The sequence below is a fragment of the Typopeltis vanoorti genome, chromosome 10 (genome assembly GCF_054136105.1).
Source record: "Typopeltis vanoorti isolate ZY-2024b chromosome 10, IOZ_Tvanoo_1.0, whole genome shotgun sequence".
Taxonomy (NCBI): Eukaryota; Metazoa; Arthropoda; class Arachnida; order Uropygi; family Thelyphonidae; genus Typopeltis; species Typopeltis vanoorti.
Genome location: NC_143558.1, coordinates 33484571 through 33511038, shown reverse-complemented (window position 1 = coordinate 33511038; position 26468 = coordinate 33484571). Strand labels below are relative to the sequence as shown.

The following is a 26468-nucleotide window of genomic DNA, read 5'->3' as shown; positions in this document are numbered from 1 at the left end:
ATACAGGGAGTCAGGAACTCATCGAGTGAGGACATATCATATACTACAGGCACCAGCTGTCATACCCGTTCTTGAATTCATTCGCACTGCTTGCACTCACGACATCTAATGGCAATCCATTCCAATCACGCATCACTCTATGAGAAAAAAATCTAGCCCTCACCCCTCTTCTGAGCGTCATTCATTCTCAGCTTCCAAGGATGCTCTCTTGTCTTTCCCCCACCCTCCATAAAATGAAAAATTCCATCAGCATCATTATGAATTTCAAAAATATGAAAATCAGTCAGTACATAAATTATAAATTCAAATACATTAATATTTCTCTTTTGGTGAACAATAAGAATTCATACGCATACACACGAGACAAATATTATGGCCACCTAGTTTCCAGTCAACCCATTCAGATTAGCGGAACAAATTAATTATTTATTGAAGTCGGGCTCAGTGGGAAACTGGATGATATCTGGACGTACATTTCTCTTCATAAAAAAAAAAGGATAATGGTGAGGACCCAAGTAACTCTCGTCCAATAACATGCCTACCAACTATGATTAAGCTGTTCACTGCAATCATAGCAAATTCCATATACCACTACTTATTAGATAATCAGATTTATCCAATTGAACAAAAAAAAAACAATTTTAAAAAAATTCTAGAGGAACAAAAGATCAGATCCTTATTGATAAAATGATCCTCAGAAACTCAAAACGACGAAAAACGAAGTTAAACATGAGGGATAAACTATAAGAAAGTATTCGATTCCCTCCAAAACCTCTGGATGCTAAAAATCACTAGTAATATTGAGAATCAGCTAAAACATATGTTCCTTTCTGACTGCCGCTGCCATGAAATCAGAAAATAACTTTAATAGTCAATAATGAACAATTTGAAGATATTAGCATTAAACGTGGAATTTTCCAAATGATTCTCTGTCACCATTACTCTTCAACTTATCTTTGATAGCGTTGTCTATAATTTTGAAGAAAATAAAACTTGGATATGAAATTCCTAAATATATTAAAATTTCCCATCTGCTGTATATGGATGTCATGACTTGAAGTTATATGGAAAATTGGCACATCACATATACTCATCACTGAATACGATTCTTATTTTCAGTCAGGACATTAAAATGGAATTTGGTTTGGATAAATATTTGTAATTTTATCTATTAAACGAGGAAAAACTGATGACGCTAGCAATTTCAATTTTGATGAGGAGGAGTATGTCAACGCAATTTCAGCTAACGAACACTATAAATACTTAGGAGTATTAGAAGTAAGTGATATTCTTCACTCGAAAGTTAAACAACAGACAGCAATGGAATTCACCAAAAGAATTGCGAATATTCTGAGAACAAAACTTAACTGATTGAACACAATTCGAGCAATGAACTCTTAGGCTATACCAGTGATCTGATGCACAGTTGGCATAATAGGTTAGACAAAAGAAGACCTGGACAAATTGGACAGCAAAATTAGAAAATTAATGACTATGCATCATGCATTACATCCACAAAGTAACAGTGACCGGTTGTACCCACCAAGAAGAATAGGTGGACGGGGTCAGTTGCAAGTGAGATAGACTGTAGAAGAAATTAGTTTAAAAAGTTACATCGACAATAGCTCTGAGCAAATGCATCAAGCGTTTCACAAGAAAGAGGTCTAAAAGCAATAGGAAATAAATCTGATTATAAAAAGAAACAGCAAAATAACTGATATGTGGGCTGGAAAAATAAGCCCTTTCATAGCCAATTTCTTCGAGACACTGAGAAAAAATTGACATAACCAAGACGTGGCAATGGCTACAATATTAACAAAGAAACAGAATGATTTTTTCTAGCTGCTCAAGAACAGACGTAACAAACTAATGCAATCAAAGCAAAAATTGAGAGCATTGATAATAACAGAAAATGAAGATTATCCGATCAGTTATCCAATACTCTCCACCAGTTATCGGAAGTAAGAAAACCATATTTTGTTTGCAAACATGCCAATAAATTATTTTGGCCGCTTGATTATGCGATCGTTATGCAGTACCTGCAGTAAGATGGCCCAAATTGATTATAAAGACCACCATGATCAAGTGGTCAAAATAATTCATAATGGCAAAAAATATGATTTTCCGACTTCTGATAACTGGTGAGAATATAAAATAGAGAGAGTATTGGATAACGATACAGCAAAAATTCTCTGGGACTTGAGAATTCACAATGATCGGTCTTTGGAATACAATAGACCTGACTTCACAATCATTAAGCATCGAGAAGTTGTATTATTGACATCGCAGTGCCCACTGATAACAACATCAACAACAAACTGGAAAAAAATTACCAAATATATACCAATTACATGGCTTACACCGAAGTCACCTCAATTGTTACGGTGTACTTGGTGCAATTTCAAAGCACCTATCCAACTATTTACAAGAATTAAGCATAAACGAATTGAACACATCTGATCTACAAAAAACGCACTATCGGAACAGTAGATATTTTACGACACTATCTGACAGACTATTCTTAGATTCTTGGGCAGAATCTGAATTGCTTTGTATCACCAGTCAAATTGTTGTTTGAATGATATCTTGTTTTGATTGTGTATACAATAGTGCGAATAAAGTAATAATAATAATAATAATAATAATAATAACTTATTGCGGTGTTATTTATTATTTATTTTAATAACTATTTAAATTTTAAAAAAATTCAGGAACCATTTTCGACTTCCTTTTCTTCTGCGAAGTATTCAATACTATAAATACACTTCAGATTTATTTAAACTTTTAGAGAATTTTGAATTGCCGGTAAAGAAATTGAAGGTCGTATGAATTTGTTGCTCAGCTAAGAATTTCTTCCGAAAACATTCATGATTGTTTAATGCACTACAGGTTTTTATTTGTATTTCATGCAGGTGTATTTTTAGTTTGATAGTTCTAAAAAGCTAGGTTAGCAGAATGGAATGAAAGAGAGAAGAGGGGGGGAATTTAAGATAGTTCAGATGGATTTCCGCGTTTGCAACCAATCTGGATGATCGATATCTTTAAATACACTTATACATCCTTCCTCAATACAGTTTCTTTGACGGATACAAAGATTTGACACGATTCGTATCGTGGCCATTGATTAATGATACAGTCATGGAAACATAAAATCCTGCAACCCAAGTTTCCTGAATAAGACGAGAATAATTCATAAAGTACAAGGCAAAGGCAGGTTTACCACTATCAGTTCGCCATGCATGGAGTATTGTAAGCTTCGGTTCATCAATATGAAATTTCCACAGAGGCTCCTTCGACCATACTGACTCTTCGCTGATAGATTAAGGTTCCATTGATTTTTCTAACGCAGCTACCATCGGAATCGATAGCTGGTCGATTGTAACCCCAAAATAAATTTAATAACAGTGGTTGAATTTCCTAACTTAAAATAACTCTGCTCTTTGTAAATCTTAGATTGTCTGCTAAATAAGAAAACTTAGTAACCGAGATCGTAAAGCAAACGAAAGTTGTCTCTCTTCGTTTATCGCCACCGCTAGATGGAGCTTGACATAACTATTTAATTCCTTAGTTACATTATTTTATTACAGCTAATTTTAAAATTTCAGAATAAATTTAAATGGAAATAATTTTGCTGCATTTTATTCATTAAATTCCTTTAATTATTTTCATTTTAATATTACATTTTTTTTTCGATTCAAGAATTAATTTTAACTTGAAATGTTGTCATCACAGTGCCTTACTGTCATCACTTGCAATTCTTTACTATCAAGAACATTTGAATGTAAAAATCACAGGATAATACGCAACGAACGCAAGAGATTCAAAGATTATCATACAATGTCTATGAAATATCTCAGAAAAAATTTTAGTAGCTGATTACAGTACCTAAAATTAATCCATTTGTATCAAAAGATTTTTTTAAAATTTAGTAACTTCATCACTAAAGCACAGTTTATCATTCCTGTGTCGACTGCAGCGCGTAAAATACATAAGCTTTATAACTTATGTATTTTATAATATTTAAAATACATCAATTGCGTGCACAAATATTGTATTTGTGCACGCAATTGATGATAATCTTTCCATTGGAAATGATAATGATTGCAAAATTTGCGAACTCATACTCGTATGGTCTTTCATGTGGTGGAACTTGGTCATGCAACGTTTTTATTTAGCAACTATTCCGAATGTCAATTATTTAGAAAGAAACCGTCTATAAACCGTCTATATGCGGACCAGGTATATTCTAAATAAGCAAATTAAATACATTTTATACACACCTATACGAGAAGAAGTAAAAAATACCAAGTAAAAAAATAATACCGAACTCGTTTAAAACGCGATAACTTAAATCAACTTTTACCAATTTCATGAAAGCACGAAATTGCGTGACTCCGTCCAATTTATCTTATATTCTGGATGCAGACCGATGGAGGATAATGATCTTTCTACCGACACATAATGATGGAGAACACGCGATTTCTGGAAGGGTTCTCTTACCAGACATTCAACCTGCAGATATAATGAGAAATAGCATTGTTCTTCTACGAAGGGCTTGAGTAATCGTTTTGAAGGCCAAGTAGCACACGGAATTTTATTTTCAATATTAGTAAAACTTGTACACAATATTACCGAATAATTATTTCTTTGTTGACAACAAATGTTGTTAAAATGTAACGCCAAAAAAAGGACTCAACGATAACATGATGTCTCTGTCATTAAATGTACAAGCCATTAAAGTTGATTTAATCTTAAAATATTGTGAGGTCGTAGACCAGATTATCTACACTTCGTTTTCTTGTCTATCTCTTTTGCCAAGTTGGACATTTGTCAACATTCCTAATTGTCTTGTTTGTCTCTACACATCGGACTATAAGCTTGCCGGTGTCGTAATTCGAAAGATATTTAGAATATTTGAAGTGAATATTTCAATGAAAACTCCTTCCAGTAAATAATAATTAGTAAATAAATCGATAATAACTGAAAGCATTTCTATATTTGGAACTGATTCTAATGCTTCAAAGCAATCTTTACTTATTTTCAGATCACACACACACACACACACACACACACACACACACACACACACACACACACACACACACACACACACACACACACACACACACACACACACACACACACACACACACACACACACACACACACACACACACACACACACACACACACACAGAGAGAGAGAGAGAGAGAGAGAAGTAGTAAATTTGAAGAACTTAACTTTATGTTTGACTTTTACGAGCGGGTTGTTTACCTTTTCCTTCAGAGCTCATATGGATTTCAAAATGCGTATAATCATATTTACACAGAAGTAAATTATCAATATTTTCTTCCGAACATAAACCTAATGATATTTAATCTATTATTATGGAATAGAAGCACCACGTAAAGAAATTACTCGCTGTTTGTTTTTAGAGCAGTTTATATTTCTTCAAAATTGAATTGCAACTCTCTTTTTAGAATCCAAGGTCAATTATAGCACGCAAATAGGCAAAGATTGTAAGAAAGGACAGCAAATAACAGATTAGCAAATGTAGTCATCACATACTTTATCTACTAGCCTATTGCTGGTGGTGTTGGTTATGCGTACTGGCTTAGTATACTTTTAGTGTTCCGCAAAACTTCTTTTAAATGTGTTAAACTAATTTATTAGTCTGCTTCAGCTGACATTTCTCATGCCAACTTGCATTTATAATAATGTTTCAGTTTTATTACGCAACGATACGGTATGTTTTCATGATTAATAGCTTTTTCATAATTTACGATTTATTAGAATTGCAAGTCTCACACACAATACACAAACCATGATGCAAAACTTACGAAGATATCCTTTATTGGAGTTTGCAAGGAAGGACAGCAAGCAACAGATTAGCAAATATAGTCATCACATACTTTATACTCCCTACTGGTGACAAATCGTTTGGTAAAAGCAAGATATACTGTACATACTAAATGAGTGCAACCGCAACCATGCAAATGCTGCGAATGGGAGGAGTAATTTGGAATTAAGTAACTTACAACAGGTGTTATCTGATAAATGTCATATTTGCCTTTCACCACTTTGTGTGACAATTAAAGCATGCTGAAATCAGCAATGACTGACGTCATCAAAAGATGGAAACATGATGGCAAAATTAATGTAACACAGAGACTCGATCTGAACTATGAAGAGAAGAGAGCACTTTGGCGGTTGAGGACTAGGCTAACATGTCCAAGACACAACTAAAACTGACTGTATTTTGATGTATTACTAGACCAAAATATCTGTGTCCGATTATCAACTTTTAATGAAAAGTGTACACTGGAAGTCATCTAGAAGCCACAGATCGTCCTTCGGATTGGAGATGTCAGCATTTACAAATCCAGGCATCCCAATAATTTTGAACTATAGTGCAGTAGGAGTTTGATTGTTAGAGGTTGATGCCACTTGCAGGTAGTATGGATATGGATATCAGGATGCTTACATAGCACTATTAGACATAACTTTATATTAATTTATATTAATAAAACTCCTTTCACATACAGCTACAACATACAACTGAATATTATTTTTCACATCGATTAGTCAACAATCAATTTGTATGGTTGCAGCAAAATTAGAGCGTCGGAAATCAACTATGACAGATATAATTAAAAATGAAAACATAACGGCATAAATAAATAGTTTCCACACAGGCCATGTAAGTTGACGAGAAGGAAAAGGAAGAAAATTCTGAAACACATTTCACTGGTGCTTCCGTGGATTCTCCAAGAAGTGTTCAGAGCATTTATAGTTGTAGAAGTTTGTGACAGAAAGATCACGTACAGAACTTCATAGCTTCAGCTGCCATGAAAATATATTTAACACCAAACGAAATTCATTCGAAGTTCATAAAAGTTTATGGGCACTCTTCTCCTTCGTTTTCGACAATTAAGAAATGGGATGCCGAGTTTAAACGTGGCCGGACCAGCCTCGAAGATGATCCATGTGAAATTGCTGAGACTACAGGCATTTCAAAAGAACGTGTAGGATATATTTTGCATGAAGAATAGCAAATTCTTCATGCAGAAAATCTTTGCGCAAGATGGGTACCGCACTTGCTAACAGCAGATCAAAAACGCAATTCCATGAAAATCTCTGAACAGTGCTTGGAGCGCTTTAACAAGAATAAAACTGATTTTGTGCATCGATTTATTACTATGAATGAGACTTGGATTCACCATTACACACCGGAATCCAAACAGCAGTCAAAACAGTGAAAAGAAGCCGGTTGTTCAGCGCGAAAGAAGACAAAGTCGGTTCCATCAGCAGAAAGGTCATGGCATCAGTGTTTTGGGATGTTAAAGGCACTTTATTTATTAATTATCTTGAAAAGGGTAAAACAATAACCGGGAGATATTATTCCGATCTTTTAACCAGACTAGACGAAAAAACTCGTGAGAAAAGACCCAGTTTGCAGAAGAAAAAATCATCTTTCATTAGGACAATGCACCTGCCCACAAAGGTGGCTTGGTAATGGGAAAATTAAGATCTGCACAATGAATTGTTGGAACATCCGCCCTATTCCCAAGATTTGGCTCCCTTTGACTTCTATCTCTTCCCAAAACTAAAACTCTTCCTCGTTGGTCAGCGTTCTACTTCGACTCAAGAGGTGATTGCAGCTGTAGAGGGGTATTTTGCAGATCTTACTGAGAACCACTAAAGGGACAGGATAATGGCGATGGAGCATTGGTGGAATAAATGTAATAGTCTTAAGGGCGGTTATTTTGACAAATAAAAATAATTTTGAAATTATAAATTCGTTTTTTCATTGTCAGGCCGAGAACTTTTCAGACCACCCTCGTTGCTACGATGTTAAAGACACGTTAAACTTGCCAGTATCAATTTATGGAAAAATTTAAGTAAACAGATAAAAAGAAACGTTAAGCATATGGAAATGATATATTAACTGAAAGAAACCAAAATCTCGTTTTTAACAGTGAACATACTTATGTAGGAGACTCAACCGATTACTCTCAGTAAGGAGTAGAGTAATAATACTGGTTCACTAAAACATTTCAGAGAAATTACTTTTGCGCAAAGTTGTACTTAGAACTTTGCGCAAAATCAAAGAAATTGGAGTGTTTTGACTTAGAATAGGATATCCAATATGCACATATGGTACGGAAGTTTTACATTTCGCTATAAGGGAGCAACGTCCAACTAGCTGGCATCTTCATTAACTGCAAAGTATCACGCGAAACACACATTTCTTTGAATACCGTTTGGAATGCATGGCGTAGAATCAATTCTTGTAATTTTTGTAACTACCTGCGCGCGCGTACACACGCGCACACACACACACACACACACACACACACACACACACACACACACACACACACACACACACACACACACACACACACACACACACACACACACACACACACACACACACACACACACACACACACACACACACACACACACGCTCTCTCTCTCTCTTGGAATGTTGCATTGCAGTAACTTAAGAATATTGATAAAATCGCCCATTATCACATCATCTCTTTTACTCCCAAAACATCAGCCTTATTGGCCTTCATAACCTAGTGACGTGGTTTTACATAAACCTAATTAATGCTCCGATTAGATAGTTATATTCATGGTCGGATATGTCTCTCAATAAGAATGTTTCCCTCCAGGTATCTTGAAGGAAAATCATGTCGCTCCAGCACGAGACTGGTTATCTTGCTTACTTTCACTAAAAGCCCTGTTAACGGTTTTACATTCGGGACTCTAACCCAATATTTGTAAGGTAAGGACATCATCGCTGTCGGAGGCGCTTAAATTAATCAAACTGTTTTAAATGGACGTTTTTTGGGGGATAGAGATGGGAGTGAAGTTTGATCTTCATTTTAAGGTGTTGTGTACAAGGTGCATTCTGCCGGTCCAGGAAATTTAACACTTTGTATAAGTTGTAAAATATCTAATTATAAATTCCAATATTGACATTCCCTTGACACTTCAAAGTTGATTTAAATAAAACATTCGGTGAAAGTCGCATTAATAGCGTAAATGGTACAACGCATCATATTCTCGGAGTTCTCTGGAGAGAATGTGCTGTGAAATTTATGCTTTATGGAAAATTTATATTTATATCCGGAAAAGTGCTTATACAATCTGGTTTTTACACAATTCGGCTTTATTTCAGATTACCAAAATGGATATGAACACCTTATGTGGAGAGTAGCTCCATCTGATGGTTAATATTCCCTCAGTCAAAAAAAGAATAATAAATAAATAAAAAGGGTTGATATAAGTTGGCCAGAAAGAGAACCTGTAATTTAATTCTTCATATATTTAGCTTCAAAAGAATGAACAGACTTTTATAACCATTGTGTATATACGTCCCGATGCACAAGTATATATTTTAAATTATTTTACGAATAGGAGAGAAAGTTCTATTTGAACAACACATAGAGTTCCAAAAACAGAAATCTCTCCCCATAAAAGCAAGAATAATAATCGTAGATGACTATTTATAATTTATAAATTAATTTTTTGATTATATATTCTTTTATTCACTTTAGTACGAAAAGATCGAGACCTTATCCAGAAAACCCATTTTCCATGTGTTTTATTGCTGAAACTGAAAATATTCTGATTCTAATAATATAACTGTTTCTAAGAGGCGTGCAACGTATTATATATATATAAATATTTCAATACTGTATCATTCTATAGTAAAAATATTTTTATATCAAGAATCCGAAGTTAGAAATGTCTTTTAAAAGCTGCCAAAGTAAATACGTCTCGGTTCAACGAGCATCCTTCTAAGACGATGAAAAAAAGAACTTTAGCTACCCCTGTAACTATAGCTTCACTGCATGAAAACCATTATTGCAGTGAAGCTTCATTGAAAGCTTTTCCATACAAGTGCCATTGGTCTGTGCTTATCATCCGTTGTCAGGGTTTTACGAACAAGGAAAATGACGGAGGGGAGATATAGCGTGACGTTAATCATATTGGATCTGCGAACACTTGGACCGTGTCAAGAAAGTGAAATTCAGTCAAACCTATAAACTAGAGACAGTGAAGGGCTTACAGTTGCCTGGATGCAGAAAAGACGAGATGACGTCACTAGAGTAAATCGATGGTAGAAACGGCAAAACATCACGGCAAATTGCGAGATCTTCAGTTGTCAGCATTGTGCCTTAGTTGCTATGATAAGGCTTTGAGTGTATAAAAGGCAAAATATGAGATCGAATAAATTAGAATACAGAAAAACACCTTCAGAGATGCTCAAAACATGGAATAGTGTATTATTAATGCCTTTATAATTGAAAACTGATTGAAATATCAAATATTTTTAATTTTAAAGTTTAAAATTTTAAAATTAAAGAAAAACTGTGATTTTTAAATTTTCATTTTGTTTAGATTTTGTTAATATTCCATGATTCTGCGCTTTATATGTGTTTTTGTTAATTCATGGAATATTATTTACTGCTATATTACGTACATGCAATTATAATTATTAAAGACAGGAAGATTAATTACTTTTTATGAAAAATAATTTAAAGGCCAAATTTATGTGTCATGATTTAGCTCAATCGATTATTTCGAAGATAAACTGTTATAATTAAATTAACTTAAAAAAGTGAATATAGGATTTATTTAAACGAAACTACGCTAAGCAGCAAGAATGAATTGCATATTAAAATTATGAATAAATTAAGTAGTTGGCATTTGAACATTTCTAAAAAATGAATCTATAAGAGACAGTTTCTGGCTAAATTATTATAGGATGGATGTTTGAGCATAAACCTAAAATATGGACTTAGTGATAAGCAATAAAGGAATTTTCCTGGCAGACAATCTAGTAAGTAACATCGTGTAACATGCATTAAAGAATGCTGAAAAGTCAATCAATGAATAAATCTGTGAAATCATTTCTTATTGTTAATATCCATGAAACCGAATGGGAAGGTGTGGAGTGTGATATCACCTTTTAGCCTTCCATAATCTCCATGTTTTTCGGCTTCGTTCCTATTACATTTCCTATAGTCTATTTGAGCATTCTAACAAACGATTATTGTAAGAGAGAATGTATAAAACTTGCGCGCGCACTTGCTCGCGCTGGAACATTCTGACGTAAATTCATGAAATCAGCGTCGTGTGTCGCGCCAAGAAGGCGAACTCTTGAAATGATGTGTTCGAGTGTTCTTTAGATGCTCTGCGAAGAACAGTTGTAACAAGGCGTTTTATGGAGAATTGGTAGCGATGGCAACAGCATGGAAATCCGTCTTGAAGATGATGCTCTTTGCTCTCACGGCACATTGTGGTAAGTTTCGAAAACCTCCCGTTTAATATCTTAGTTAATAAGCCTTCCTTTCTAAGACAAATTTATGGTTTCGAAAACAAAAATAAATTTGGTTCACTGACGAAATCAATCGATTGCAACATCCGCTTCACAGCTTGCATTGGTATTTTGCGTGCCATAAAAAGATAAATGTTTCCTGAAGACGATTCGGTTAAGAGAGATAGGAAAATCGAAAATAAATTTCTTCAGGTCACTTTAAAGTAGTATTGTAATAAGTGAAGTTGTGTATTATTAATGGTGTATATTTGAAATGGAAACTGCATCATTTTGCCTCTTCTTTTTTTATTAAGAGAATAATTTATTTATTTAAGGAAGAAAATAAATTTATACTGGCGAGGTATATATTGGTAATTTTATATTTTATGTAAATTTTGTAGATAATTTTCAAAATCAAAAATGTGCAGTCTAAAGACTATATATTTTTAAGATTTCAAATTATGAATTTTTAATCTTTTATTTTTCAATACAATGTTGCTAATATCACTAAGAATTTGAAGAGAAAAATGCAATGAATATTTAATTCGCAAAATGTTACTGTTTTTATAATGTGATTAGGTGCATTTAGAATTTTAAAACTACGTTTTTATTATTAGTCTTCTTCAATAACATAATAAGGATATAAACTTATTTCAATTATCTAAATGAGAAAATTCTCTTTCTTTCTTTCCTTCCCACTATTTGGTATTTGAGTGCTAATAAAAGTGAAATGATCCGATATTAACATTATTATTTCATTTAAGATCAACTGTTTGTTTCTTTGATTTTAATTTTGCGCAAATTCTGCGAAAAATTAAATTAAAATTAAATAAAAATATGTTGCTAATTCTAACTCAAAATTTTCCTTTCTGATTAATTTTTTCTATAATAACGTTCTTTTAATAATTTACTTGAATATATAAATTAATTAAAATATTTCCATCTTCTGCTTCTTTTACTTAGTGTTTGGTATTCAATCCTAAGACAGGTCTTCCTTTTGAAGAAAACAGTTGATCAATATTGATTTTTTTTCCCTTGCTGAACTTTTTTATTTATAATTCTAGTGTATCGGAACTTTATTTATTCTTAGACCATGTTCTATCCAATTCTCCTTTCCGTGATGCTCAATAAATATTATTTAAAACCTCATAATTTGTAATTTTTATCTAGAAATTTAAATATCTTCTTTCATCTCGAATTGCACATCTTAAAGCTTCGAAATAATTTAACTTCTCTTCTTGATAGTAACTTTCCTGTTTTCAGTACTGTACTTCACATTGAATACAGAAAAAGTGCTTCACCATAGATATTCGAAGTTGTTCTATAGATTTCAACCCATATTACTATCAAAATAGTTTCCATTTATTGTCTACGCATTGTTCCATTGCAACCTATTTCATTACAAGTAATTACATTTACTACATATTTACAGGTTTTAATCTGCTTTAGTTCATTTAACGTTATATTTAAATTTGCTTTCTTCCTTGTTATCTCGCGAGCTTGGCCTTGTTACAAACAAGTCTCTTCTTATATTCTGGACAAAGTTCACACTCAAAACTTCCACTTAACAATTCTGAATACTTTCCTTCCTATAGATCAGGCGAAAGATATTATTATCTGCATATCTTCTTGGAAAATCGGGGATTCAATTCTTTCTTCCGAGTTTCTTGTAAGTTCCTAAGGCGCACTTCTATATATATATATATTAAATAGGACTGATAAAAAAAGAAAGCCCTGTTTTATTCCGTTTTATTCTCCCTATTCGTCTTTTATAGTCTGTTTCTTGCAAATTAATGCAATCAAATTTCTGTTCTTTCACTCTCGGTCCGAATTTCTTTCATCAACCGAAATAAAAAAAAGACTTAAACGCGCTTTTTTTAAACTCAATATGACATATGTTTATTTGTGAAACTATTTTCAGTCATCTTGCGTGGAATAATTATATATTGTTACTATGCTATCCTTTCCTTTTTTTCTCTTTCTTTCCCTTTCTCGAACGATCGCAAAAAATGCGTCCAAGGAAGATAATGGCAAGAGCATAATTACGATAATTACGATAACATACGTCAAGATTAATCATTATTATTCAATATGTCTAGCTGAATTTTATTTTTTTAACGTTTCAACAAGAATTAACAAAGTTTAGATAATATTAAAATTCCAATATCTTAAACCTAATTTTCCTTTTCCTTTTTCTTATCTACTTCTCTATCATATTTACATTATCATTTTCATGCACAATAATTATTATATATATATATATATATAGAGAGAGAGAGAGAGAGAGAAAGAGAGAGAGAGAGAGAGAGTTCTTTTCTTCTGCTTTTTTTCAGCTTTTGCTTTTACTACTAGTTTTCTTTCATCTTGCTGATATTTTGTGTTTTCTCCCCCCCATCTCCTACTCACACATCTCATTTGTTTGTTATATGTATAGCCTTCAGAACCAGACGTAATCCCTGCGATTTTCCATCAAACATCCAACGCAAATATGTTATAAGACTTCATTCTATTCTTTTGAAATCTTAAGACGTCATCCGACACGTATACACGCTCCCACTGCGTTTCCTGAGATCACTTTTTTATTTTTTAAGGAGAATCTTTTTACCATTTTTCACATTCCGGATTTAGCTGCCAAACATAAGATAAAGTTCTTTTCGAAATTCTTTCTGACAGCGTACATAGCATTTTATGCTTGAAATAAGTCTCATGAAAAGAAAAAAAAAGTTGATGCTAAATTTGTCTTTATATCGCAGTGAAGCATCTCTCTCTCTCTCTTAAATGACGCTCATATCACCAAGCTTAACTTTACCACGGCTAATATTCAAAAGAAAAGGACAGACAATATTTGAACAATTTTAATATCCGAATATTGCACGCTGAATTCATTTAGCATGCGATATCCAGACTAAGCGATTGAATAAGGACATATTATCTTGATATCTTTAGTATTTCGAAGTTTGGTGATGTTCCGCAAAATTATTTTTTTACTTCAAATATCACTAAATTTCTCATCTATTCAATTTTCACAATCGCGCGGCAGTTTTTTCATTTTTATGTTAATCTTCCTACTTTTAAGTTCATATTTTTTTTGTCCGATTAATCCGATTTATAATCACCTGGCTGCTACTTGACTTTACATGCAATATCACCGTATACACAAATCAGAAGCAAATAAACAAAAACAATGCCAGAGATATAAAATATAAGTATTATTTTGTGAAATTCTTTTTATTTTGTTTTTCTTATATAGGATATTATTTCTTTCCTTTCTAATTCAAATTATATATATGCCCATCCTAAGAAATAGGAAATTTCTTAATTTTACTTTGTTCTAAGTAATAATAATGTGTGATCGGAAACGTTATCATACGCGAGTGGCCAGAAGGCGGGAACACCCCAAGAAAAGCAATGGTAAATAATATGGCTGTACGACTGAAGTAAGAACATTTCTGACCTAAAATACAATGCAGTTCTAAAATATCAGGAAAATTCACGCGGAAAAATAATTTAAAGATTGAAATAACAACAGAATGGAAAAATTTGCGAAATGATGCTATGAAAAAAAGTACAATGCGCAAAATAATGCGCCAAAGTGGAAAATGGATAGAGTTGTGTAAATATTTTAGAAACGATAACAGAAAGATGATAAATATAAAAGTCAGCCACTATTTTGGCAGAGATGAAGAAAGAAACTTGAGTAATAGAAGGAGAGTTGGTAATCGATAATAAGGTAAGAGTGAAAAAATTCTAAGATTTTAATTAGTAATTCATCAGTTCCGCAGACCAAAAGACAGAAACATTTCTAGAATTCTTTATTCGTCCTTGTTCATCCAAGCTCTTTTCATTTATGCAATACAGACAACAATCGTGGAGAAAATTACATTGTGGAGGATTCGCAATGGAAAATTTTTCAGAGTGGAGGAAATGATCCAGAAAATGTCCGTTAAGATATGATGAAGAAAATAATATAGACTAAAAAGGCAGAAATATTTAATTGGAAAATGAATAAAAAATCAATAAATAAGAACGATAACAAACCGTAAGCAAGAGGCAACATTCTGGGAAAGGGGGGGATGAAAATGAACAGAGTTTGATTGAAAAGGAATTCTCCAAATTTCTTCATTAATTTCTTTTTTGACTTCTGAATAACTTGTCGCGTTTACTTTTCACTCAAATTTCTGGTTGGATTACAATGAAATTCCTCTTTCTGAACATTTATATTGCTCTTTTCTCTTGCAGACTACACTTTATAATTCCACATTCTTAGACGTACTCAACAAATTAAGCGTGAGTCTGAGACATTGCATCCTAGATCTGATAGCAGCCGACAAATACAATTCATGATTTATGGTTCATTTCTCAGTTTATCTTCGGAAAACTGACTGCACCCTTAACCGAGTTGTCAGTCATTAATTATGTTATCGCTCCTCAGAAATGAGGGGCGTGGGGAAGGATGATAATATTCGCCGATGAGTGCCCATGTTATAGATAACGCTTAACGACTGACTGGATGGTGATATAAATCATAAAATAATGCGGGTACATTTTTTTAAACTTTAAATAAATCGTATGTAAGTACGTTCATCCTTTTTGCTGAAAAACGCTTGAACGAAGAAGGATAAACTTAAGTTTCAAAAAAAAAAAAAAGATTATATATTAATCAACGTTAGTATGGCAACTGAAATCTGTATTTGATAAAATCATAGCCATGATACTAAGTTCTCCATATAATCTTGTCGAATTCAAGCTACGTCATAATTATGCAATACTCCATTCTATCAGTTTGTATACATGAAAACCTCGCTTAACGCGAATTCGATTAGCGCGTTATTTGATACATGCGATGAAAATCTTCCGTGGAAACCGATATTTTGGAACTCTATGCATAAACTCTGTAGCTATGGAGATTTATGAGAGCATTAGTTGACATAATCCGCTGATGTATGCTCATTCATTTGTCAAGCCTACCTTTTCACAGCACTCTTCCCCCCCCCCTTAATTTATATAGTCGGCTTTTCTTTTCAACATAAGGTTTATTTCTTTCAATGACGTCAGCCACACTTGATTTTGAGTGCTCTAATTGTACTCTAATCACATGAGTAAGTTGATGACTAATATTGAAGACATTGTACAAATAATCTCCATGTATACTTGATGCGAAGAAACCCTTATAAGGACTTCTAAGCAAAAGGTGAGTTATCTGGTCTCATAAGGAGGTTGCAAGGCATTTCTCCAAGAAATCTGAATAGCTCATCCTACAAAATCGACAAACTGGCCAGAAGAATAAAGGGAATTAACAGTCAAAATACACTGCCTTAGTTGCATCTGTAGCATTCCGCAAACCAAACCAAACCAAACCAAACGAATCTTTCATTTGCAGCTATACACTGCTAGCAACCATTCTCTTGAATTTCGATCCCTTTTTATATATTTGAAGCACGTGGTTATGAAAGGTATGCAGTATTCAAAAAAAAATGCGGATGCATTTTTACATGCATATATATATGCATGTAAAATATATATACTTGTTTTAATATATATTTTACATGCATATATATATAATATATATACTTGTAAAATATATATATATAATATATATAATATATATACTTGTTTTATCATGATGAGCTTTAATGAACTCAAAATATGCAAGACCAAACTTCATCGCAAAATTTCAATCATTCGCTGCAAGTCAGTGTTTCTGAATACATTCTTTGTTGTTGACTTATTACTGTTAATGCCATCAACAGTGCTTCTTGCTTCCCGTAGATGGCGTTGACAAAGATATTACATAAGATTAGGTCTACTTTTATCAGGGTAGTGCTTTTCATCAAAGTATTCCAATTTATTTGAGAAAATATGAAAATATTCGTGAGAATCCCAAAAAGGTGCATTTCGCCACAGCAGTTATTTATGTATTGATCTCATTCATTATCACAGCAACTGACAAGAGGAATTTTTGACTAGCATGCTGAAGAGTTTATTTAGAATAGATAGATATCTGTTAGTCATTAGTAACATATGAAATTTATAACGTTTCAAATCGTTTGCCTAATTTTTCACTAAAATAATCCAGTTTAAATCAGAATTTAAACCATGGATATATTTCAGTAACTACAGTATTTCAAATAATTTCATGACATTCCTTCCAAACTGAGCAAATTGGCACTGTGTGTGTGTGTGTGTGTGTGTGTGTGTGTGTGTGTGTGTGTGTGTGTGTGTGTGTGTGTGTGTGTGTGTGTGTGTGTGTGTGTGTGTGAGAGAGAGAGAGAGAGAGAGAGAGAGAGAGAGAGTGTCAGTGTGTTGAGACTTAAGTGCTAAAGAATTCACGTTGAAGGTTTAATGGAATATTATCAGCACTGAGAAAGGATTAAAAATAATTTTAATACTTTCAATATTTCGTCTCCGTCACAGAGACATCGTCAGGGATTACAAAAAACATTTTGTAACAACACACACACACACACACACACACACACACACACACACACACACACACACACACACACACACACACACACACACACACACACACACACACACACACACACACACACACACACACACACACACACACACACACACACACACACACACACACACACACACACACACACACACACACACAATACAATAGCGAGTGAAACTAAAGTCTTAGGGCGCACCACGTAGATAGGATTTTAGTTTCACTCATTATTGTATTGTATTTGTGTGTGTTGTAAAAAAACTTTTTTTTGTAATCCCTGAAGATGTCTCTGTGACGGATACAAAATATTGGAAGTATTAAAATTAGTTTTAATCCGTTCTCAGTGCTGATAATATTCCATTAACAACATGAAGAGAAAGAGTGTAACAGTGTGACTCTTACCAAAGAAAGGTTATAAGCATATGGTACACTAGTACTATGAGTGGGCATTTCACAAAATGGTAAGCATTTTGAAATGTGTAAAAACGGTTAAGCGACTAGTGCATCGAATCTATTAAAATGAAAATACATGAACACAGGGAACATAAATATAAGTGGTTCCTATTTTTTTCACTCCCCATTCTTGGCCGACTAAAAAAAAAATTGCAAACCAGGTAGTTACGCCAGTTTCATCTAAAGTGCATTTATGAAAGCCACAAATCTCACTGACCGCGCTGCACACACACACACACACACACACACACACACAAAATCGCAGGAAGTGGGGTGATTTCCTTCCGTAGCAATGACGACTACTTTTTCCTGGACTTCTACTCTCGTATATTTGGTGATTTTTAACACAACTAGTTGAAGGCATTAACAAATAATAAAGAAAGGAGTTATTTTTAATACGCCGATATATTTTGATTATGAACACATCAAGACGAATCGACATCCTCGCAGTTCAATAAGGAATACAAAATTCTATTTGAATTATCTTGGTAAATGCATTGCGCAAAAATAAGGTGGAAACAAAATATGGTCACCATCCTCTTCATATGCGGTCCATATGCATCTTGAAATGAGTAATAATGGTAATAATAAATTATTCTAGACTTCCATAGGAACACAAGACGCACCATGGAAATAATAAACAAATGAAATCTTCTAAGATCTTTTTTTTTCATTCCCAAAGGGAGCAGGTGGAGAATTTTAGCCTTCAATTGATGGAAATCCACAAGTAGCCAGTCCATCTCACCAAGATCATTGTTAGAGTACATGTCGCCCCTAGGCAAGCACTATTTTGCTGCCCCTAAATTCAAGGGAATAATTAAAATTCAGACAAAAATACGATTTTTTTATAGTTAAGATAGAATTTTGCTTCCCCGAAACTTGCCACTTCTAGGCATTGGCTTAGTTGCTTAATGGATTACGACGGCCCTGCCTCTCACTATAGTCAATGTTGATTATATTCCTAGAGCATGCTATATAAGATACAGCACTTCTCGTGTATATTTATTGTATATATTGATGTGCATTCTATGGTCGATTTTTTTTTTGAGTTTTTCGTTTTTGATATTAGTTTTTCTGCAATTAAAACCCTTAATACTTTCTTGTGCCAAAGGCAGAAGAACTGTGGAATTGGTTGATAAAAAATCTACAAAAAAGGATCTTTTAGTCAGTGACTAGAATCGAACTGATAACAAGGTGAAATGCATACTGACACATACATAAGAGAAGTTCTTTAGACCTGGTGTCTGTAAGAAAAAATGCCAACTGCTATGCAGGCCTTATAAATAAATGTGAAATAGAATATAAAGAATAGTTAGTAACAGCAATGAGATAAACGCAATCTAATTAATTAATGTAAGAATATTTAAATTATTCAAATCTGAAGGGAAGTGAGTGAAGTAAATCGGAAGTATGTGGAATATTTTTATTAAATGGGAGTATTAGTTTAGTGAAAATATTTGACTGCACTTTATTTTCGTATTGTTATATTTCACGCTAAAAAAAGAATAGCTGAAGATGGAAGAAAGCTCTTTAAAAAACGAAATACAGACGACCGCCTATTAGCATTTGATTTATTGCATTATTTGATAATAAACTTAGAGGTTTTTTTTTTTCTACTAGAAACAAAATCAAGCGCGAAATCACCTTTTTTGTGGTTCCCTCGGCTCATTTTCATATATCGTAGATATGTATTGACTAGAGAAATTCAGTTACAGTCCATTAGTCTTTCGATCTAACTACAGGAAGGCAACTCACAGAAGAAGAAGATATCAGAATGCTTTATCGCATCATCATCATTCAGCAAAAAAGTTAAAACATAAAAAAGCAGTAACGATAATTAATTGGCAAGTCTGCTTTTATACAGCTCGAGCTGCAATACTCAGGAGGAGTCTTTCAAAAAATAGCCAGAGGCTTTTAAAAAACATTTATAATATTTCAAAGACAACGTAGTACAAATATTAAAAAACCCAAAAGCATCTTTACATTTATCAAAACTGTCACTGATTAGATTTACGCAAGTTTCAAGCGAACATAACATACAAAAGTGTTTCCAGATTTAAATAAATTCATTTCCCTGGAAAAGGGAAGAGTCGATGTGTCTAAGGGATTTTGTGCTTCTTCAGAAATGCTAATAATCGAGAAACGGATATAAAAATTAGTCATTAAAATTTTTCTGCAAAAGGGAATAAAAATCGGAGCTTACATTCTATATATTAGCAAGAGAAACAAGATGTCATTTTCTCAAGCCATAACGACTGCTATTTTTTATTTTATAATAAGAAAAACTTTTCGTATGTTTTTAAAAATAATCCCATTAGTTGAAGTCTCAGGCTTTCGTTTTTCAAGTCATCTTTTTTTGGTTATGGTCTACAACTAATATGTTATATTTAGTTATATATCCACAATGGCTTCACATTATTCCCCCGGTAGGATGCTTTTCGGTATAGAGAAGAAGGAAATGGCCAAATGTGCTTAATAAGACGGGTGGAGAAACAAAAAAAGGTGATGGTGTGCTTGCTTAGAATTCTTGGAAATTCGGGAGTGCGTGTCATGACGGTGACGTCGAGGGACGGAAAACCAGAGTACTGTCATACCATTTGTAAATCTGTTTCCAATGAGATGTATCTCGGTTAGCCTGACCTTTGGACTGATGATCTGGTTTTTGGAATGAGGAAAGGAGATCCTGATACATGAAACCCTACACGTCAAAGAAATGAATCAACTTTGGCGTGACATTTTTAAAATGAGTAATCATTGGAATCTCTTGGATTGACTCAGTATTGTTTCCCTGAATGCTTGATTTAAAATTTCATGTTTCAAAGGCAATCTTATCAAGTTTGCAACAGAAGTTGTTGATCAGGAAATGGTGTATGGTTGTCACCTCGTTAATGGCAGAAGTTTTTCTCTAAATTTCTTCTAGGATATTTTTGATCAACTATCATATATCGCGTTTGACAATATTTCTGATCTGATACCAGAAGACTTTTGACTGTAGAGTTATTCAAAATCTCATGGTTATCGTACGACTCCCAGATTAACCCAACAAAAATGAAAGATAAAATTGTAACAGAGATACTAAATCTTGAAAATGAGCCGGTGTTAGCAGTCATTCTACATATTCAACATGTTGCAGACGTTGAGAGATTCGCACTCATCCCATTTTATTCAAGCTTACATACGGCACTTGACATTTCCGAACAAAAATTAGATTCACTTTATCAAAGGCCGTTTCTGACGGCCTCTGCAAAATAGAAATTTTATTTCTTAACCAGTAATTAAATTTAATTACTAGACTTTTGTTTTATTTACATATGCAGGGTGATCAAAATTCAAGTTTCCCTGTTTAAGGTCTTGTGGAGCACGAACCAGTGATCCAAAAGCTGCGAAACTTTGCAGGAATTTATTGTGCGCCTTGCGGAAACGATATCTGAGAAAAATAGTTCCAAATTGCGACATCAGAAGGCGCTGTGAATGCCAAATGCATGAAATTTGCATATCACGTAATTCAGTAGGTGTCGGGAGGGTTTAAAAAGATGGACACGAGATTTTTCCCTTCATTCTGGTTATTAATACCATCCATAGTGATGGCACTAGACTTGCCCAACCATACTTTGCTCGTGAAGCTGTACGGCTGTACCTAAATAATTACAATGACGTTGCTACATTCCGAGAATTTCGTCCCCTGAACAAATGTCGGGAAGGTCCACTATCTCCATGTAATCTGCGACGAATGATTATTCGTTTTGAAGAAACTTGATTGTTGATAGTTAAACGTGGCAGAGGTCACAAACCAATCAGTTCATAACAAGTAAATGAGGTTGATAGTGCCGTTGTAGAGCAGACCATGAATAACAGCGTCGGTTCTTGCAGTTTATGTTTATGTGTTGTATCAAACACATAGATGTGCCTTACACAACCGTCTGGAAAATTCTATGGAAGATTCTGCATTTCTACCTATTCAAAATAACCCTGAAACAGGAGTTGCGCCTGCAAGACATTGAAATTCGACTGACATTCGCATTAACATTCCTTGCTCAAGTGGAGCTGTGCCCTGCGTGGCTGTGGATGATTTTATGGTGAGATGAGACTCACTTTCGCCTGAACAGAGCTGTGAATATCCATAACTGCCGTGTATGGGCTACGCAAAAGCCATATGCAATCCAACAAATTCCTTTGCATTAATTTCATCCAAAGTTAATGTCTACAGCTACAACAGCGCCTGGACATGGATTCAGTCATTTTAATGCAGAACGGAATCCCTCCACACACACACACACACACACACACACACACACACACACACACACACACACACACACACACACACACACACACACACACACACACACACACACACACGCAAATATCGGTCGATCCGTACACGAGATTCTTCGAGGACATTTCACGGAAATTAGTATGATCAGCAGTGGGTTTCTCACTGCATGGCCACCTCGTTCACCTGATCTGATCCCCTTTTGACTTCTGGCTCTGTGGATTTCTCAAAGACAGGGTTTATCAGGATCATCCTGATAACTTTTCAGCGTTCAAAGTTAACATAACGCAGCATGTGCGCAACATCAGTACCGACCAGTTGTCACACTGTGCTATGGATGCGGTTTGTAGCATACTGGGAAAAACAGTACATTGAACAGTACAGCCCATGAATGCATAATCGAAGTGAATAAAATGTGCTATTTATACTTATGTCGCTTTTCTCCTTCTTACACACACAGAAAAATTACTACATCTACATTCAGTACTTCATACAGCGCCTCTGGTGTTTAATTTTGGAACTACTTTTGCTTTCTCGGATATCGCTTCGTTATGACGCACAATGTATTCCTGCAAAGTTTTGCATCATTTGGAGCACTGGGTGGCGCTTCTTAAGATCTTAAACAGGGATACTTTAATTTTCCATCACCCTGTATATAGTTGTACGTCCTTTTAAAATGTATGACATTTTTCTATCTTAAGCCTGAACTCAATAATAATATTTTCTTTATTGTGATGGAAATTTTCATCTAATATACAAAAGCACGTCATCTACATACAACATAAAAAGAAATGTGGGAAAATAGGAGTTAGAATAAAAATATCTAACCTTGCTCCCAAGGTAAGGGAGAATTTTGCGTAATGAAACAAAATTACTCTGCTTTATTCAACAGCAAATTTCTAGTCAGTGCAGTTTGAGCTTTGTATGTCGAAATAAAAACGATGTACGAGAGGGGTCTGGGAAAGTTCTGATAATCACTTAGAAGAAAAATGATATTAAAACAACTGATATATCCACAAGACAGAACATATCTTAAAACCCTTTAACCCACATGTTTCATCAAATTGCAATATTTGTAATATAAATTAATTAATTTTTGTTTTAGGTGTTTATCACTTTCCAGACCCCCCGTATATTTTAACAGTTATGCCCTTTCTGCTAATATACTTACGGAATAAATTTACTAAATGGCTAGATATCAGATGGTATTTCTGATAATTTGAGACCATCAATTTATGTATCGGAAAAATTTCCCTTCTATAAATACGTTCATACAAACATGCAAATTTTGTTGTAGAGTTTAGCTCACTACCTTGCATGAGAATATTACCTAAACAGTAGTCTACAATGGTTCGTGGAACTGTTGAGAACTCACTATTTGGTTAACTTAATTGGTTCTCGAGCCGTAGTGAAAGAACAGGAAAGTTCTATTATTTTTAGTTTATCCCTTCAGACCCGACAATACCATCCAAGGTCATTGAAGGTGGAGATAAAATGGAAGAGGATAGCTGCAATGTCAATAACTGTGATGGCCGGAAATTATCGATCAATCTAACATTAACGTCGCTCCTACTAATTCACAGGGAACCGGGAGAAATGTGGGACTAATGTCTAATTTTAGAAGTTTATTCCCGTTACCTGTTCTGCAAATTTCGATCACAGCATGCTCATTACCAGATTTATAGCAGCAGAGCTATAAAAGTAATCTTGTGTAAATAGAATGCAATGCCTACAACATTAAGCTTTGCATACAAAATTCTTATTGCATTAGCCAGATTAATTTTGAGATGATAATTAAGAATAATGAAAGAAATAATTTATTATTACTTAAAGAATAGGACTTGGTGGATTTTATATACTTTTTCTTTTCTTCTTTTAATGACTTATAATTAAAACTTAGTTTAAGTCTGTTTTGAAGATCTTTCTTTAAGATAGACTTGCGGGAGAAAAACTACACAATCTCTGTTTGGTATTGCTTAATCTGAAGCGAACTGCTAAAATAATGCCGTTTACATTGAACCAAATCTGGTTTTTGTCACGCATGCGCAACTTGAATGGGAGACGGAAGATTTCGATTGCTTGCCTTATATGACGCGTAAGCAGAATTTAAAGTGTTCCTTGCAATTCGATACTGGATTATAGTTATGTGACAAACTGAACACTTGCAAATTTTTATTTGTAATAGTTTCTCTTGAAACACGAAAGACACAATAATCTCTCTGATGCTACTGCACACGTCAAATTTAAAGAAATTTTAATACATTTTTGAAACTAATCCACCAGATATAAGTGAATAGAAATTCTACAGTAAATATACGAAGCGCTAACATTTCTACAAGAATGACTAAACGTGATATCAAGATTATCAACGATCCTCCGTAGCTTCAGGGGTGTTGTTGTTGTTTGGTATTACAACCGAAGCAACTAATAACTGGCCCCTCATAAGGCTATGAGGGGCAAGTGTATTATGGACGTTTCCTCCGTAGTCGTTATCGACAATAACCTTTTGTGTGAAAAGACTAAAGTTCGATGCCTGTCTAAAGAGGAAAAAACTTTACTAGGGCTTTTCAATTAAAGTAGATATTTTTAGCTGGTTTCATAAAAAAAGTGGCAAATTTTTCGAGATGCAACCCATGCAAAGTGTCCCGAGACACACGCAATAAAACAGACAATACACTGGCCTCACAGCCTTAGTTACTTCCGCCATAGATTCAAACAACATATTATGGACACAATACGAGGTGCTATCTAAAAGTTACAAAAATGGTTCAGGGACTTGTACACTTTTTGGTGTTGTGGATGGGATGAGATTCAGATAATCCGGAAACCCTACTCTATTTAGTACTTTTTCCCTCAAACCGCTTAAGGTCTCAAATAAACAAGGTGGTGGACTCACACCAGGCAATAAATATCATGTCTGGACGAACACCACACTGGATAAGAAACATTTTCTGTTCCGTATCCAATGTGGTGTTCATGACTGCGATTCTGCACTTCAGTATTGGAGATTTGAAAACGTATTAAAGAATTGAAACCAAACCACAGGTAGTACTGCACACGATCAGAAAGGCCAACAAATCGGAAATGAAGTACTCTGCATATAAATTCTCTGGGGGGGGGGGTTTATTTAAAGGAAGCATCAGTTATTTCTAATTAGGTCAAGTCTACAATTTATTTTTCAGCTAGTACGCAAACTATTGGATTGCACCTGGTACAAAATGAGTAAAGTTGGTGGTAGATGCACTGTAACTTTTACGTCTACAGTTTCAGCGTGTGTATTGCTAGGAAAAATAATGTAAACGTTTTCCAACATTGAAAACCTTTGCCTTTTTTGCTTGAAATCAAGCAATAGACCTTCCAAGGTGCGAACATTTTTCAAATTTTAAATTTTCGTCCATTTTACTTTTCATATAAACTACTATTAATTTATTCCTGAAATTTCATATCTAATCAGAATCTAAGTTCAAAATAGTCTATTATGCCAGTAGAAATCTTTTATAACTGCAATGAGAGAAAAATAATTCGTTCTCGCAGCGGAGGTTATCTAAAATGCAGTACCTGTGGAAATTAACTTTGTGCAGTTAAGAAATGGGAGAACTCGATTTTTCTCTTGCAGAGCAGTGAGTGGGTGTTATTCAGCGTGAAAAATATTCCTTCCTTTACACTAAAGCCATTTCCGTAAAACGTCATTTGATGTTACATTCTGGAATCGCAAAAAGTTGTACAATTGTTCATTGTTAATCTGGGCACAGACATGAGAGTTGCAATGGGTAGAATGCCATAATATCCAGTGTAATGTTTGCCACGTAACAGAAAAATTAAGAAAAACGTGTTTTGTTCATGTATTCTGAAAGAATGAACATAACACCACTATATATGTCATAAGAAAATTGTCTAAGGTCCAAGATTAGAAAACTTGGCCGAGGCCCAGATGACA

At 34.2% G+C, this 26468-nt stretch overlaps 1 protein-coding gene across 1 annotated transcript in view; it reads left to right on the top strand.

Moving 5' to 3' along the window:
* The first annotated feature begins 11237 nt into the window (after window positions 1-11237).
* The window catches only part of LOC150102316 (uncharacterized), a 107009-nt gene continuing 91778 nt past the window's right edge, over window positions 11238-26468 (top strand). The window contains exon 1 of the mRNA XM_090399498.1: window positions 11238-11324. Within this exon, the coding sequence (XP_090255624.1) occupies window positions 11264-11324 (61 nt within the window). The 5' untranslated portion in view covers window positions 11238-11263. The remainder of the gene's footprint in view (window positions 11325-26468) is intronic.